Here is a 17,641-nt window from a genome sequence, read left to right on the forward strand (position 1 = left end):
GTATCGATGCTCACGGGGCATGGACCAGATATTGACTTTACTATGAAGATTGGATTTCACGTCATTTCTTTATATATTATAATTTCTGAATAAATTTGGGGTTCTTTTAAGTATTTTCCTAGCATATTTTGACACACGAAACATATTCTTAAATCTTTTACAATAAATTATAGACATCATATCGTGGACGTGGTTGTTTGATAAAACTTTGTAATGAGTATCTGAATCAGTCACCTACATTCAATTTACCTTTACATACGTTTTGAACACCAGATGTTTTATATTCATGTCATATTTAACCCAACCTTTCTATCATGAAGTGCATTAATATTTTGGACATACGACTAAAACTGAAGTTTTTTTTTATAATTTTATGGTTAAATAAAAGAAAAGTTACAGCCTGGTAGAGTAGCGCCAGCGCAGCATACCCAGGGAACCAGGCTGGAGAAGTTTATTGTTAAACAAAGGAGAGGTTACAGCCTGGTAGTGTAGCGCCAGCGCAGCATACCCAGGGAACCAGGCTGGAGAAGTTATTGTTTAAATATGAGAAGTGAATGCAATTTTCTTATTTAGCACAATCAAGGATACGTTTCCAGACAAAGATAGATGCTTCTTTTTCTTCATTACCAGCTCCCTGAGATATCCAACTAAAAAACAAATTTCTAATATGAAATTAAGTTATGGTTTACGTTAAGTATTTTCTATAACGGGTATTATATATCATTCAAAAAATGGTTGCAGATGGCCATGTACATGTGGGCTTAAAACATGTAACCAATATTTAATAAATACGACATAATATTTCGTGTAGAATGGGTATCTGCCACAACCACCTTAAGCAACAACACAAGGCAACAGGCACAAGCAATAACTTTTATTTAAAACTTAATAACATGTAGTAATTTACAAGATTGTCTATGTACAATTTTCTATATTCTCCCTTTGGGTGTATCACCACGAATCGCTACTAGACATCAGTATCGGTACTATTTTTGTGCCAAATACTTGATAGAGGTGCAACGATACATCGGTGCACCGGTGCCTCGTGCCTCGTGAGTTTTCGTGCAACGATATGAGGTGAGGTGAGGTGAAATGGGGTTTAACGTCGCGTCCAAGATTATTGCACTTATATAGCGACGTGCATGTACGTGTGTGTGTTTGTGTGGCTGCTTGTACTTGTCCGGACTGATGCAGATTTATAGTGCTAGCCCACTGAGATACCATGCCGCAGTTTAACATGAATACCCCACTCAGACACAGTATACTGACTCCGAGCCGACCAGTCCTTGTTTTAGCCCCTAAATGCCGAGCGCCAGACAGGGTAACAACAAATACCATCTTTTAACGTCTTTTGGTATGACGCGGCCGCGGATCGAACCCCGGACCTTCCGCTCTCCGGGCGGACGCTCTACCACTAGACCACGGAGGCGGTCGCAACGATATGATAAACGCATTCGTAACCAACTCGTGTTATTCCGGGGCAAGCCGAATAGCCAGGTCACGGAAAGGGGCGAGTGGTGACGAATGATGATAAACGATGAGGTTTTTTTCCGACGGTATCGGTACAAGACGATACACTTGCTAAACTAAATTACTTACTACTCGTTTAATTACACTCGGCGTTTTTGTCAATCAAATATCGCAAAATGTGTTGTAATTACCGTTTCAAGTTCATTACCAAAAATAGCCACTACAAACAGCTAGCTAGTCCCTTTGAACCTACACTGAAATACTCTAGTCAAGACGCTTTCACGCGATTTGACAAAAATATGCGTTTCGCGATACGTATCATAACGTGACCTATGTAACGTGACCTTGCTTGAACGATACCCCATACATTTGTTATAACCTTGCAGAACAGGCAATTTGCTCAAGTAAAGCAATGTATACCATCAAAACACTTGTGCATAGTGCTTTACTTGCGCAAATTGCCTTTCTGCGCGGTTATTACAAGCTCTATTCCAAATTAGTTTTTAATCGGCCCATCTTCCCTAGTCTTATCTTTTAATACAATAATTTTAGTTTTTGTGTGTTTATTTCCATTCCCCATATTTCGCAGTATCCTTGCAAGATTGGATTGGATTGGATTGTTGTTTAACGCCGCACTCAGCAGTATTCCAGCTATATGACGGCGGTCTGTAAATAATCGAGTCTGGACCAGACAATCCAGTGATTAATATCATGAGCATCGATACACGCAATTGGGATCGATGACATGCATCAACCAAGCCAGCGAGCCTGACCACCCGATCCCGTTAGTCGCCTTTTACGGCTAGCATAGTCGCCTTTTACGACAAGCATAGTCACCTTTTACGGCAAGCATGGGTTGCTGAAGACCTATTCTATCCCGGAATCTTCACGGGTCATCCTTGCAAGAGATACAATCATCTTTGTAATGTTATAGTAGTATCTGCTACCAGTATTAAATCATCTGCAAATAGTAAAGAAATCATGTTATACATTTCCTTATATATTCACACCATCATCTAACCTAGATCCAATAATTTCAACCACTTCCTTAATAAAAACCGGAAAAAGTAAGGTACTGAGAGTACACCAACTGGGCCCGTAAAATACTCAGATAATTACAAAAAAAAACCTGCAGCCTTAACATGACTTGAATACTCTCAATAACTCGAAATAATTTACCGTGATTGCCATTGTTTAATGGTTAACATCAAAATATTTCTATTCACCATACCAAATGCTTTCTTAAGGTCCACGAAAGGTCATACCTTTTATAACTGTGATGTGTTTCGCAGGAACGAACGGGAACCAGTCTAGGGACGAGTCTTCTTGCAGGTTACGGAAAGGGGCGAGTGGTGACGTATGTTTCGTTACACTCTCGGTAACATAGTATAGAGAGCTCCCCGAACGGACTATCGCTGTGAGGAGCTTGGGTGACGAATGTGTGTTTGAGCTGGTTCCAGCGCTCCCTATGCGCGTCGTCAACTTGCGCCAATATTGGGATATTAGAGACGGGGCCCAGCTTAAGTGGTGTTAATGCTTAGTCACCACTGCGCCGTGTTAAGCTGGGCCCCGTCTTTGATATCACAATCTAGGCGCAAGTTACTTCCCAGTTGTTTACCCGAAAGAGTCATTTCTCGACGAGGTAAGAGCGTGGCAAGTTTTGCAAACTGTAGGATTGCTTGGAGGTGATGTAGAAAAGGAGATTTCGTGATGGGGTATTTTGTCGTTATGGTTCTCACAAATGTCGCTCTGGTTTAACCGCTTTCACTTCAAAATAATTTCAGAGGTATATTTTCGATTTATTTTGGCATGAATTATCTCCCCTGACGCATTGACCCAACAAACAGAATACACGCTTTTTATTTTATCATGTTTATGTCTGACCAAAGGGGCATGAAAGAAATTGTTCAGTTCATGTTAATTTTCCATAATCACTTGAGTGCTTGACAATCAAAATCCTCATTGTGTGTAAGGTGTAACAGAGTTAATTACTTCAGTTTTGGCAAAGATAAGCGAGAGCTTGTACTTTAATAGTGTAATGTTCTACCTTGTAGGGCCTAGTCTTCAAGGAAATATCTTCGCATAGATCGACAGAGCTCCAGATAACTTTTTGAGCAATTGAGTTTCTATCTCAATTGGGTTATTACATTTTTCATTGGGTAACCAATATTTGTTCACCCATCTATTCATCTCTCGATTGTTTTTTTCCCCGCAAAATTATTGAACATTTTAAGATTTAAAAAAAATAAAATAATGTTTTAGTTGTAAATAACTGTTCTAAATATATAGGCTTGACTCGGAAAGTAAATTAGCTCGTAAATGTGTTTCGGAAATTAGCTTCTTTGTACACATGCTGAAAAAGCTTTATTGGGTATTTCCGCATGCTGTTTTTATACATTTGAGTTTTTCATTTACTGCATGCATTTCTGTACGCAAGTTAATTGAAAGTAATTGGGTTTTGAATATTTTTTGTGGGTATTTTATGCAAATACGCTTCTTATCTGTAGCTCTGGATCTATTAACCACAAAGACATGAGGATACGATCATGGGTTAATTCTTAGTTATGGCGACAGTACCTGTGGTCATCGATGACATCATCAACTATGTCATAGCACAAGCTAGCTACTACTATGTACTCTAACACCTACTCAAAATGGCAACACACTACAGTTAAATAATGGATTCATTCCATGGATTGTTTAGAGTGGGATGTGTAGATGCCTACAGGGTAGTTCTGACTTAAAACATAAATAAATATTTTAATAATTTACAATGTGCTTCAATGCACGAAGGTTTTATTCAAATGTTCAACATGACTGATATGGAGGTGAGATGAAATCAGGTTTAACATCGCGTTCAAGATTATTGCATTCATGTAGTTACATGTGGGTGTGGCTGCAGCTTCTTGTAATAGTCTGGACTAATGCCGGTTTCATAGTACTACCACACAGATATACCATGCCACATCTTAGCTCGAATTCGCTACGCAGTTGCAGTATGCTGACTCCGAGCCACCCAGTCTTTGTTTCTTCCCTTAGGCTGAGCACAAGGCAGGGTGACATAAAATACCGTCTTATGATGTCTTTTTGTATGAAGAAGATGTGAATCGAACTCAAAGACCTTCTGCTCTCTGGGCAGACACTCTATCCTCTAGATCAAGGTGGTTGTCAAAGTCTGAAATTCATTACACACGAGGACAGTACCATAGCTGTTATTTGATTGGCTTCCTTAGGTCACATGCTCAAATTTGACCAATCATGAACCCTGTAGCTGATTTCAGCCCAAAAGCTTCATAAGAAACCATTTTTTATCCAATTACTATTGTAACAGATACAAAAAGACTCTGGGTGATGTTATGGCCATGTAGATGAAAAAAAACAAGCTTTCTAGCGGTGTGTCATATGACAGTCTTCGACAAACGTGTTATTCATACAAAGTTATCGAAAACAGAGGTATTTCTTCATGTTACTGAGCGCCTTTTGCGGGAAATGAATAATTTCATTGTTGCTAATTGAAGAAAAGAGTGCACCTGGAACAATATTCATTGCATAATGACATGGTAACACCATTTACAACACCGGTATCCGCTTTTAATGTCTTATCACTTTGAATATATTCAGTTACGATCTAAACACACATTGTCGAAGACCTATAGAAATCTGTTAATGGCAGATTGTTGTCTCCTGCATGCCAATGAAAAGAACAGCAGATCGTGGAAAACAAGTCTGCTAATAATAACTGTACTCGCGAATAATTCCTCCTAAAGTTGACAATGAACACAAATACATAATTATGATGTAATTACAATTTTATTTTAGTTGACAATGCTCATTGGATGAGCAAGGCTATACCTATGTCATCTACTAAAATAAATTGCATCATTCGAGTCACAAATAACAAAATTCAAGTACACTAATATACATCTTCCCGAGGCAAGAGAGTTAACTGACAATAAAAGTCCAGTTTCCACCCTTGCCGAACTAGGCTGGTATTATGGAGTTACATTTTGACTGGACTAACAAGTCTATGCATAGTCCAATCAAAATCGCGCACCGAAGTCATAATCCGGTTCGTACACTGTTGTACAGATTTCAGTCGATTGCTGGGTTTGCAAAGCATGTTCACCGCCAACTCGTTGTCAGCAGATATTTTCCAAATGTTTTCATGTTTCTAATCAAGGTGCTCACATGATTTAATGCATTTCGCGATGTAAGACCCGTTTTATCAGAATATAGATCTTGATTGTCGATCAGATCTAACTGACCGGGCGCCACCATTTAGTGTGAAGCAAACGCAAGTGATACGAGAGGTGGAGTCTTATTGGTCCATAGGAGAGGCTGTGAAGGGACATGACTGGTAAAAGCCACTGATGGCGCTACGATCGAGCCCAGTAATTCCAGCCTAGTTCGGCAAGGGTGGAAACTGGACTTTTAAAGTCAGTTAACTCTCTTGCCTCGGGAAGATGACTAATATACAATTTCAAGCCTAGTGCTATGACTTGTACATACCATAATAGTTATTTGATAAAAGATAATTTCAAATGTTTTTGGCTACCTAAAATTGTGGCCTGTCTTGCTGATTTTACCACTGGCTACCTGGAAAAAAATACTGGTAGCCATATGGCTACTAGTGACAAAATTAAACTTTGAGGCTTGAGATATGGTGCTCCATATGCTCAAGCATTGTGTTTACTCCGTAATACTTCACGCAAACTTATGACAGGCACACCAAGCATGTAGCCCGGCAACTTCAAAAGCTAACATGAGGTGGTCACTCCAAAAGAAAACACACATCACTATTATGGTGTCATATGACTCATTGTGGTGCAAAAGATATGATGCCAAGTCATATATAGAAGAGCACCAAATAACCAGCTCTCTGTTGTCCTCAAGGGGGCACAGGTGGCCCAGTTGTTTAAAGCGTCGCGATTCGCTGTGCAGAGTTGCGTCCCTTGGGCACGCCAGAAACCTATGATTGTGGGTTCGAATCCTGGTTCGCCCCAATTATGTTTCTAGGTTTGTCAGCACCTTACCCGTGCTCGTGGGTTTCATCGAAGTGGTAAACGTCTGAGACCTGCATCACTTCGGGCTTTCCTCCCACATTAAGCTGACAAGCCGTGATATAACTGGAATACTGTTAAAAGTGGCGCTAAACCCAACTCACTCACACTCACTGTTGTCCTCAAAACTTGAAATACAATCTAATTGTAGATTTCTACTGTGTTTTCAGCACGAAATGTATTGCGGCACATCCTTTGATATATTCTAGTTACCACAGTTTTGCATTTTGTTGCCGATAACCAAGATAACTGTACCTATAATTATCTAAATATGCCTATCAACAAAGACTGTAAAAGAAGAACTATTCCAAAAATATCTGCTTCTGCAGTGATGCGGTTGTCAAATTGTCTCTTTCAATCAGATGGGGTATATTATGATTTGATAACCCTGATTGACCAATCAAAATCATTTTTTTCCAAATTCATGGTAGAATATCAAATACCGTATTCGACGAAATAAGCACCCAGGGCGCTCTCAAAATTAGAAATAGGGGGCTCTTATTAGAATATTACTTTAGTGGAAAAAAGAGAGTTGAAAGATAAATGTCGTGGTTTATGCTGACACACTGAAATGTTTATATGCGACAGATACATTTTTCCAGAATTATTGCCCATAATTAAGAATGCATATAACACACGAGTGCGTATTATACGCGAATAAATAAGTCTTGTATACATTGATCAATCAGAAGGAGTGCTAATTGGTTTTTTTCACTAGCCAATATATTAACAAATATCGCCGTGGGCGCTTATTACGTCGAATATGGTATATTAAATATTGATAAGACCTGTGAAGATTCCGGGGTAGAATAGGTCTTCAGCAACCCATGCTTGCCGTAAAAGGCGACTATGCTTGTCGTAAAAGGTGACTTACGGGATCGGGTGGTCAGGCTCGCTTAATTGGTTGATACATGTCATCGATCCCAATTTAGTGGATCGATGCTCATGATGTCGATCACTGGATTGTCTGGTCCAGACTTGATTATTTTACAGACCGCCGTCATATAGCTGGAATATTGCTGAGTGCGGCGTTAAACAACAAACAAACAAACAAAATGGGATGTCCTCAGATCTTTGTTTAGCGGTAGCGAGAACTAAGATCTGATTTTAATGAGATTGTTTGCAGCATATTTCAGAATTTGGCTGTTTAACACCATGTTTTTATCAATTTCCATTTGAAAACATTAACAAAAATGTTTTAGTTTAGGTACCTGAAGTAACTAGATTGTGTCATTCATTCATATCACAATACATACCTCAGTATTCCGATTTACCGGTAATTGCCAGTTTTGTACCGGTAAAGTTAGGTTTTGACTGGTAATTCATGTGACTGCCAGTCCCTGTGGACCCGCAAATAAAGTACCTTATAAATCTTTGTTGGTGAATAAAACATTGGCGATATGGTTTTTCGAGCGAAGTCAGCTTGTCTGTAACTATCAGGGTTTCCCGTTGTCTATTTTCAGTGCAAAGAAACAACATTTCGTGTTGCTTTAAGGTTAAATATGTATTTGTAGTGACCATGTGGTGACTTAGTCTCGAAATATTCAAAAAAAGGAGAAAATTGTGACTAACCTTGTGGGAATGATGTGTATAACTATGTTACTTCAGAGATGATGTCCATCCAATCGAACATGATGTTAAAATTATTTAAACCAGGTCATTTTCATGCGTTGTTTTATTTGTTGAAAGTTGGGACAAGCAAAAATTAGGGGGGACTGGTAATTTTTAGAGTTGCCAGCCACCAGGACTGTCTTTCAAAAGCGAGCAGGAACACTGTATCTCTACATTGTGTGTATTGTCCCGGCCCTGTGTGTCACTGTGTGTGTGTGTGGAGTGAGTGAGTGAGTGAGTTAGGTTTAACGCCGCTTTTAACATTATTCCAGTTATATCGCGGCGTGTCAGCTTAATGTGGGAGGAAAGCCCGAAGTGATGCAGGTCTCAGACGTTTACCACTTCGGTGAAACCCACGAGCACGGGTATGGTGCTGACAAACCTAGAAACATAATCGGGGCGAACCGGGATTTGAACCCACAATCATAGGTTTCTGGCGTGCCCAAGGGATGCAACTCTGCACAGCGAATCGCGGCGCCTTAGACGACTGGGCCACCCGTGCCCCCATGTGTGTGTGGAAACTAGGGCTGTTACGATTCACTCTTGTATTCAGTGAATCGAACCGTAACCATACATGAATTGAATTCGTTATTCATGGCCACTAGAATCGAATATTTATGAATATGCTATCATGTATATTTACATACCCTGTACCTAAAAATATCCATAACAACATATTATATGCATAGATTTCTAATAATATTTAATTTGATAGTATTGTTGTCACTGGTCATTGTCGCATTTGAGATGATACTAGTACCTGGATAAGTGCAGTATATAAATGTATAATATAGATAATTAACAAACCATGTCAAATAAATTATGATGTTATTGTTTCACTGAATGATATAAATACTACATAAACTGCTGACTTGTTATTGTAATTGAGGAATTAAGATTTGTATTCTTTACCCTATATTCGTGATATAAATCGTATTCGCCTCACTGTGTATTCGTTGCAGCCCTAGTGGAAACATCAGACAAAGATGCATAAACTAGGTTAAACTTACATGACAACTCTTTTATGTTTTCAGTGAACACAATGACATCCACAAGTTGATAATGGAAGTACAAAGCCATCCACAGAATCCTGGCTCTGTTACAGAAACGTGTGTTTTGCTTGAACGTTGGAACAGGTGATCTCAAGACTCACAACGATTGTGACAGCAAAGCAGCAGAGTGTGGGATATATATATAAGATGTCAGTGGCACAGTGGCGTCTTGCTGTAAAGTGAAGTGAGTGTGGGAAAGAATTTGTACAGGCAAGTTGAGGAAACACATTAAATGTCATGTTGGAGTCAGACCTTATCAGCGTAGTGAGTGTGGGAAAGAATTCACAGAAAATGGCCATCTGAAATGACACATGAAGACACATGAAAGTGGTCACAGTGATGTGAATGGGAAACCTAATTAGTGTGGTGAATGTTGGAAAGTGTTCATGAGATAAGTACATTACAGACACAGTGGTCACAGTGGAAAGTATTTAAGACATCAAGGAGCATGAAGACCCACCATTAGACTCTTCACTTTGGAATCAAGCCTTTTAAGTGTGCTGAATGTGGGAAAACATTTTCACTAAGATGTTCTCTGAAGACACACATCCTGAGTCAAAGTAGAGTGAAGCCTTTTAAGTGTGCTGAATGTGGGAAAGCATTTACTCTAAAAGGTACACTGAAGACACACATTTTGCTTCACAGTGGCATCAAGCCATGTAAGTGTGCTGAATGTTGAAAAGAGTTTGCACCAGCAAGTGGCCTGCAGTCTCACATGCTGTCTAAGTGGACTCAAGCCTTTTAACATGTTTAAGTGTGATGAGTGCGGGAAGACATTTACACTAAGAAGATATCTGAAGAAACACATAAAGCTTCACAGTGGAATCAAGCCTTTTAAGTGTGGCGAATGTGGCAAAGAGTTGGCACAAGCAAGTAACCTGCAGCAACACATGAGGGTTCACAGTGGAATCAAGCCTTTTAAGTGTGGTGAGTGCGGGAAGACATTTGCACAAAGTTACAATCTAAAGACACACACGAGGCTTCACAGTCGTAGCAAGTCTTTTCAGTGTGCTAAATGTGGCAAAGAGTTTGTGAAAGCAGGTAACCTGCAAACGCATATGAGGATTTACTGTGGGATCAAGCCTTTTAAGTGTGCTGAATGTGGCAAAGATTTTGCACGGGCAAGTGGCCTTCAGGCGCACATGTGTAGTCACCATGGACTCAAGCCTTATCTGTGTGATAAGTGCGGGAAAACATTTCCACAAAAAAGTTATCTGAAGATACACATGAAGATTCACAATGGTATCAAGCCTTTAAAGTGTGCTGATTGTGGGAAAAAGTTTGCACACGCTGATCGCCTGCTTTCTCATATGAGTAATCACAGAGGACTCAAGACTTTTGAGTGTGGTGAATGTGGGAAAGAGTTTGCACAAGCATATAAACTGCAGATACACATGATGCTTCACAGTGGTATCAAGCCTTTTGAGTGTGCTGAATGTGGCAAAAAGTTTGCACAAGCAGGTGGCCTGCAAGCCCACATGAGGATTCACAGTGGAATCAAGCCTTTTAAGTGTGCTGAATGTGGGAAAGATTTTGTACAAGCATATAGCCTGAAGACACACATGAGGGTTCACAGTGGTGTCAAGCCTTTTAAATGTGCTGAATGTGGGAAAGGGTATGCACAATCAGGTCACCTGCAGAGGCACATGATTAGTCACAGTGGAATCAAGCCTTTTAAGTGTGCTGAATGCGGCAAAGGGTATGCACAATCAAGTACCCTGCAGACACACATGAGGCTTCACAGTGGAATCAAAGCCTTTAAGTGTGATGAATGTGGGAGAGAGTTTGCACAAGCTGGTCACCTGCAGAGGCACATGGCGAGTCACAGTGGACTCAAGCCTTATCTGTGTGATGACTGCGGGAAAACATTTACACAAAGAATCGACCTGAAGATACACATGAGGATTCACAATGGTATCAAGCCTTTTAAGTGTGCTGAATGTGGGAAAGAGTTTGCACGAAAACGCAATCTGCAGTCTCACATGATTAATCACACTGGAGTGAAGCCTTACCTGTGTAAGGAGTGCAGGAAATCGTTTACTCGAATAGATACCTTTAAGACACACTTGAAGATTCACAGTTGAATCAAGCCATTTACCATGTTTACATTTGATTTAGGTGTGGTGATTTCGGGAAAGAGTTTACAGAAGCAGGGAACCTGCAGTCTCACTTGAGGTCTCACTATGAACTCAAGCCTTACCTGTGTAAGGAGTGCAGGAAATCGTATACTCGAATAGATACCTTTAAGACACACTTGAAGATTCACAGTTGAATCAAGCCATTTACCATGTTTACATTTGATTTAGGTGTGGTGATTTCGGGAAAGAGTTTACAGAAGCAGGTAACCTGCAGTCTCACTTGAGGTCTCATGGTGAACTCAAGCCTCACCTGTGTGAGGAGTGCAGGAAATCGTTTACTCAAATAGATACTCTTAAGACACGCTTTTAAGATTCATAGTTGAATCAAGCCATTAAGGTGTGGTGATTTTGGGAAAGAGTTTACAGAAGCAGGTAACCTGCAGTCTCACTTGAGGTCTCATGGTGAACTCAAGCCTCACCTGTGTGAGGAGTGCAGGAAATCGTTTACTCAAATAGATACTCTTAAGACACGCTTTTAAGATTCATAGTTGAATCAAGCCATTAAGGTGTGGTGATTTTGGGAAAGAGTTTACAGAAGCAGGTAACCTGCAGTCTCACTTGAGGTCTCATGGTGAACTCAAGCCTCACCTGTGTGAGGAGTGCAGGAAATCGTTTACTCAAATAGATACTCTTAAGACACGCTTTTAAGATTCATAGTTGAATCAAGCCATTAAGGTGTGGTGATTTTGGGAAAGAGTTTACAGAAGCAGGTAACCTGCAGTCTCACTTGAGGTCTCATGGTGAACTCAAGCCTCACCTGTGTGAGGAGTGCAGGAAATCGTTTACTCAAATAGATACTCTTAAGACACGCTTTTAAGATTCATAGTTGAATCAAGCCATTAAGGTGTGGTGATTTTGGGAAAGAGTTTACAGAAGCAGGTAACCTGCAGTCTCACTTGAGGTCTCATGGTGAACTCAAGCCTCACCTGTGTGAGGAGTGCAGGAAATCGTTTACTCAAATAGATACTCTTAAGACACGCTTTTAAGATTCATAGTTGAATCAAGCCATTAAGGTGTGGTGATTTTGGGAAAGAGTTTACAGAAGCAGGTAACCTGCAGTCTCACTTGAGGTCTCATGGTGAACTCAAGCCTCACCTGTGTGAGGAGTGCAGGAAATCGTTTACTCAAATAGATACTCGTAAGACACGCTTTTAAGATGCACAGTTGAATCAAGCCATTTAGGTGTGGTGTTTCCGGGAAAGAGTTTACAGAAGTGGGTAACCTGCAGTCTCACGTTGAACTGAAGCCTTATCAGTGTGAGGAGTGTGGGGAAGCATTTACACATGCATGTCACCTGCGGACCCACATGAGGATTCACAGTGGAATCAAACCTTTTAAGTGTGTACTATATCCTCCAGTGGTCAGAATGTGCTCGGATCTGAGCAGAGATTGTGGAGTTTCAAGTTACTACATTACATTCCATTTACAGGCTCTCTGCTGGTCCTTACCAGGACCGTGCCCCATGGTGACAGCTAATGATTAATTACCACCAGATGTCTCTAGCAGATGATGCATTTCAATTGTAAATAGCGAGAAACAAAACCAACACAAATATATCTACTCATATTTTAATAATAAATGTGTATGAGTAAAAAATGTAACATCAAAATTGTAACTACAAAATGTTTTTTCTCCCTAAATTTTGTCTGATTTCTAACTATGATTAACTTATAAAGCTTACACAACTCAACAAATGTCATTCTTAAACATCAACTGTAAATAACTCAAAACATTGTGTGTGTGTGTGTGTGTGTGTGTGTCTGTGTGTGTGTGTGTGTGTGTGTGTATATATATATATATATTAGTAGAATAATGTCACTGTTTCTCGATGAAATGATACGCAAGAAATATCTTATTTATCGCATATCTAGGTATGCTACCACTGATTCCCTCAGTCTCAATAAGATAAAAAAGAATAATGCTGTATGTACATGATCTGATTATTATACCGAATCAAAACTAACATGGTTACTAAAAACAATTCCAAAAATGTTAGTTGTCAGTATGCAAGAAACATCAGGAATGAATGTAAAAATGTCATGTCACACCCTGTGCACAAATAGTAATATGATTTTGTGCTTGAGTAATCATAGTCCATGTCCGAAGTCATATAGTCATTGATATTGTTGCATCTTCAATTCCAATCTCTGGTTTCTGGTTCTGCATGAGATAGCCATTTCTTAGTGACAGATGTCTCTACTTCCTGAAAACATAGGTACATCATATTATTTGTCAAAATTTGTATTTACAGAGAATTTCCATGACATGTTTAAAATGAAAAATATTGATTGACATGTAAAGGTTTTTAAAGTATTTTTATGCATAGTCTTTTACAATAACACTGTATCCCTAATAACTGTGTCAAGCCGAAGACCCGGGTTCGATTTCCCATTCCTTGTGATAAAGCTGGAATATTGCTAAAAGCGGCGTAAAACCATATTCACTCACTTACTCACCTAATAAATGTGTCAATATTCAGTTTAAATGAACAAGGGAATGACTGATTGTCACAAAGAATATAACTGTTTGTTACAAACATGCACATATGCACACATGCACGTCTCCTCCGATGAATTATTATATAAAAAAGATACATAATATTTAAAGCAGAACAGACATCGCCATTTACCATACGGTGTGATCGAGCAGTATTTTGTATTCATTAAGGAAAAGTTGCTCGAGATGAACATGACTTTCTAAAGAATTTTTAATACTTACTTTGGTGTTGATGTAAGCTGCCTCTATTTGCGTCTTGCTCCTTTCTGTGGGGTATCTTTGAGAGTCCGTTTCCTTGAGAGATCACTTTTCTTGCACTTGCACTCTAATACTCTTTTCAAAAGAGTGGCTTCCGGCATGACCAAGAGGTCTTCAGGTTTTCTTACTGCTGAGTCTGGTCCAAGGTAGTATTCTATTTGTCCATCACTTCTTCTCCTCAGACAGCCTTTGCTCATGAAATCTGGCATTTGCTTTGAGTGGAATCCTGCAGTGAATAAGTACTCCATTTGGTACTCAATAAGGTGACACAATTGCTCAAGTGCAGACATTGGTGGCATCCACGAGGTAGGCTTTGCCATCTCCTCCTTCTGGGGGAGCTTGACAGTGAGTTGACGAATCTCATCATATGTCATCCTGTTTGCATCAAGACCTTTTGGGCAGTACATGTGTTTTACAAGGTCCTTGTACACATCATGAGACACAGCACCATATTCCTCAGATGGTGTGAAGGAGAATAACTTTTGCCAGAAGTTCAGGTTCATGAAAATCCCCATTAGTTTGTCATGGGATTTGCCAAAGTACTTGGGTATAAAATCATTTCCCCCCATGCAGAGTGCCAAAGCAATGTTCATACCTGCTTGAGAACCATGTTTTTTCTCCAAGATTTCTAGAATTCTAGTAATGGAGTAGATATCCATGGATCCTGGCTTCATCAGTACAACATGTACATGGTGCTTGTAGGTGCCATCTTCATTTCTTGGCCAAAGATGTGACAATGAGAACAGGTGTATGGGTAGTGCGTCTATATCTCCAGAAGTCACCACAGAAAGAACTTCATCACCCGAATTCAGATTATTTTTCACTTCAAGTATCCAATCCATTTGCGCCATCTCTGCTTCACCTTTCCTCTGTTGAATATGATCAAGTGTACTTGTAATCGGTGACTTGTCATGAGAAAATATTGTCCTCGTTGGTACGGCATACTTTGTACAGCATTGACAAGGAACTAGATTTCCACAACTGCAACCATCTACTACCCACTCACTGTCTATGTCCAAGATGAAATCCTGATGAATGTCCAAGATTGCAATATTTCCAGCAAGAAATGAGCTGATAGCAGCCTTCCCAGTATCAGTAGAGGTCACAGCAGTCTTGTCAAATGTTGAACTGCTTATTATTTCTGTTCCTCTTTTAAGGTGTGAAATTGACTGACCATGAGTCTTGCTTCTCTTGAGTCTTGTGGCTGCCTTAAAGTCATCTGGAGTGAATGAATACTTTTCTTCACATAGGACCATGTGTTTAGCTTTGGGTAGTTTGTTCTTGATGGATTTTATAAGTCTATCCTCAACAGCTTTCACATACTCATATCCTGATTTTGCTACTGTTTTGAATTTGACCCCAGCCAGTTCCACCACAGAATGGCTTACCATTTGGAGTTTATGCACCGGTAGGTTTTTCAAGTCAAATTCAGCAAGATCATATTTTCGCAGGCAGTCTTCATTCCCCATGCTCTCTTCTTGTCCACATGCGTTAGCAACTACATTTATGAATGCCTTTTTCATTCCCCTTGATTTTTGCACGGCTGATTTGGAACCATCTGGTTTTACTACTGCTTGGCAAGTGTTCATATCTGATGAGAGTCCTTCTGCAATGCCAATCAATGTCTTGAGCTTTCTCTTCCTCTTGACTTCCTTTTCATCTTGCGGCATGATCTGTGGCTTACAGGACATTCTTCTGATTGTAACACCTTTTGTCACCTTTGCCTTCTTGATCAATTCTTTTGCATTTTGTGAGGTTTTGAAGTGATGTAGCGGATCAATTGTTTGATCATGAAAGATCTTGTTCTGTACATGTCTGTCAATTAGGTATCTTCCCACATCAAATGTTTTCCTATCCAATACTGCGTCAGGCAAAGTAGACCTTTTTTTGGAATACACATTGATGGGTATGTCACACTTCTGATGATCAAGTCCACCCTGCCTTAGAATAAGGAGGGCTGTTGGGTATATCTTCTTCAGGTCTTGATCTGATATACCCCATGTTCTGCTTTTGTGAACACCTGCTGGATGAGGTAGCGACAAATCATCATCTCTGTAACTTTCCATTTCCTGGTATCTGTCAACAAGAGACATTCTTGGCAATACAGATGTCACAGTGGCTCTGGGACGAAAACCTTTCAGTGCATCTCTATGGTCCATCTCTCTGTGAGTGTCCAGTGCAAAATTTGTTGAACTGCCTTTGTATGGGCAGCTAAAGAACGTCTTCTTGAATTTCTGATGGAAGTAGCCAGCAGTGTAGTGCTGTAGCAGAAGCTCACAACAGAAAGTACCATATGAGGATGCTCCATTCAAAAACGCAAATGGTAGGGAAGCTTTCACTGTGCCTAATAATAGGTCATACCCAGTCTCACCTCCAACCCTCTCAGCCACAGACAGTGCCAATATTTCATCACAATGGGTCATTATATCGTGATGAAGTGAAAACGTTGCATTCTGAGTGCACCCATCCTTGATGAAATGTTCATACTCATGTTCCCATCTCTCATTGGATACTCGATTGGTCTCTTTGAGCCACTCAAAAAGAGCACTGGAGTCTTCTGGGTGAAGTACCTCAAGAAATTTCATCACAAATGCAAGATGTAGTGCATATGAGATCCTCCTGATATTGTGTGTGGCATCTTCTATGTTCTCGGTGCTAACAAGATTTTCCCAGTCTGTGCTTGTGTCTTGCATATATCCAAGTAAGTGATACAGACCAGCATCTTTGTAAGCAGTTAGTAGATTTCCAATCTTGGACTTCCGGAGATGGAGGAGGGGAAATTCAGGTAAATACCTCTTGTACTTTTCATCCTGTGTCATCAGCTTAAACAAGCATCTCCCAATTTTGTTATCAGGGGCAAACAGAATGCGACAGGTATCGGAATAGTTTCCAGCTTTCATGAGAATGTCTTCTAAAATTTCCTTCAACTTCTTTATGTCGTCATCTCTGCCTATGGCTGGTGGTGGGTGGCGCACCAGTAAGGGTGGAGGATTGAACGTTTCAAATCCCATCGTTGAGAACTGGTGTTCATGATCATTAGATGTTTCCTGATCAAAAGTGTCAACAAGATCGTCTGACGATTGATCAGATGGAGATGGAACCATTGTGTCGAGAGGACAACATCCAAGTGACAGGGCACCAATGCTTTCATTGAGAGCAGTTAAGTCTTCATTAGGGGATTCATGGTCACCAGAAGAGGATAACTGAGAGATGATTTCCTCACCAGATGATGCTTCAGAGAATGATGAGTCCATGAGACCTTCTTGCTTGTCAATTTGAAACAGAATGGTATCCAGTTCTCTGTCATGATCTGGTTTCCAGTCGCTTGGTATTTCTTCATCAGACTCATCTGTGTCCAAAATGGATGCTTCAAATGTGATAGAGTCATTATCCTCATTTTTCTCCAGTGCGGTTTTCAACAAGGGGAATACTTGAGATGCATCAATGTTTCTCCAAAGTTTAAAATGGCCCCATGTTAAAGCAGAATTGAGTCTCTTTTGTTGTTGATCCTCGTCCACTGTAAGCTCATGAAATACATATTGCCTTTCACATGATT

At 40.0% G+C, this 17,641-nt stretch overlaps 1 protein-coding gene across 2 annotated transcripts; it reads left to right on the forward strand.

Annotated features, from left to right (window-relative positions):
* Positions 1-2,988: 2,988 nt before the first annotated feature.
* On the forward strand, positions 2,989-13,983 carry LOC124120268 (zinc finger protein 665-like). Of its 2 annotated transcripts, XM_048381381.1 has the most exons (3): positions 2,989-3,112; positions 9,176-11,311; positions 11,669-13,983. In XM_048381381.1, the coding sequence occupies exon 2, from the start codon at positions 9,940-9,942 to the stop codon at positions 11,275-11,277; it is 1,338 nt and encodes a 445-aa protein (XP_048237338.1). In that variant the 5' UTR covers positions 2,989-3,112; positions 9,176-9,939; the 3' UTR covers positions 11,278-11,311; positions 11,669-13,983. The 2 variants fall into 2 exon arrangements, with proteins under 2 accessions (XP_048237338.1, XP_048237337.1); XM_048381380.1 differs by having other exon boundaries at positions 9,176-13,983.
* The last annotated feature ends 3,658 nt before the right edge of the window (positions 13,984-17,641 follow it).

The sequence above is a fragment of the Haliotis rufescens genome, unplaced genomic scaffold (assembly GCF_023055435.1).
Source record: "Haliotis rufescens isolate VD_foot unplaced genomic scaffold, xgHalRufe1.0.p SCAF_38, whole genome shotgun sequence".
Lineage (NCBI taxonomy): Eukaryota > Metazoa > Mollusca > Gastropoda > Lepetellida > Haliotidae > Haliotis > Haliotis rufescens.

Bases quoted from the DNA above. Each gene is read 5' to 3' on its own strand.
- LOC124120268 (XM_048381380.1), top strand. From the start codon at position 9,940: ATGTTTAAGTGTGATGAGTGCGGGAAGACATTTACACTAAGAAGATAT.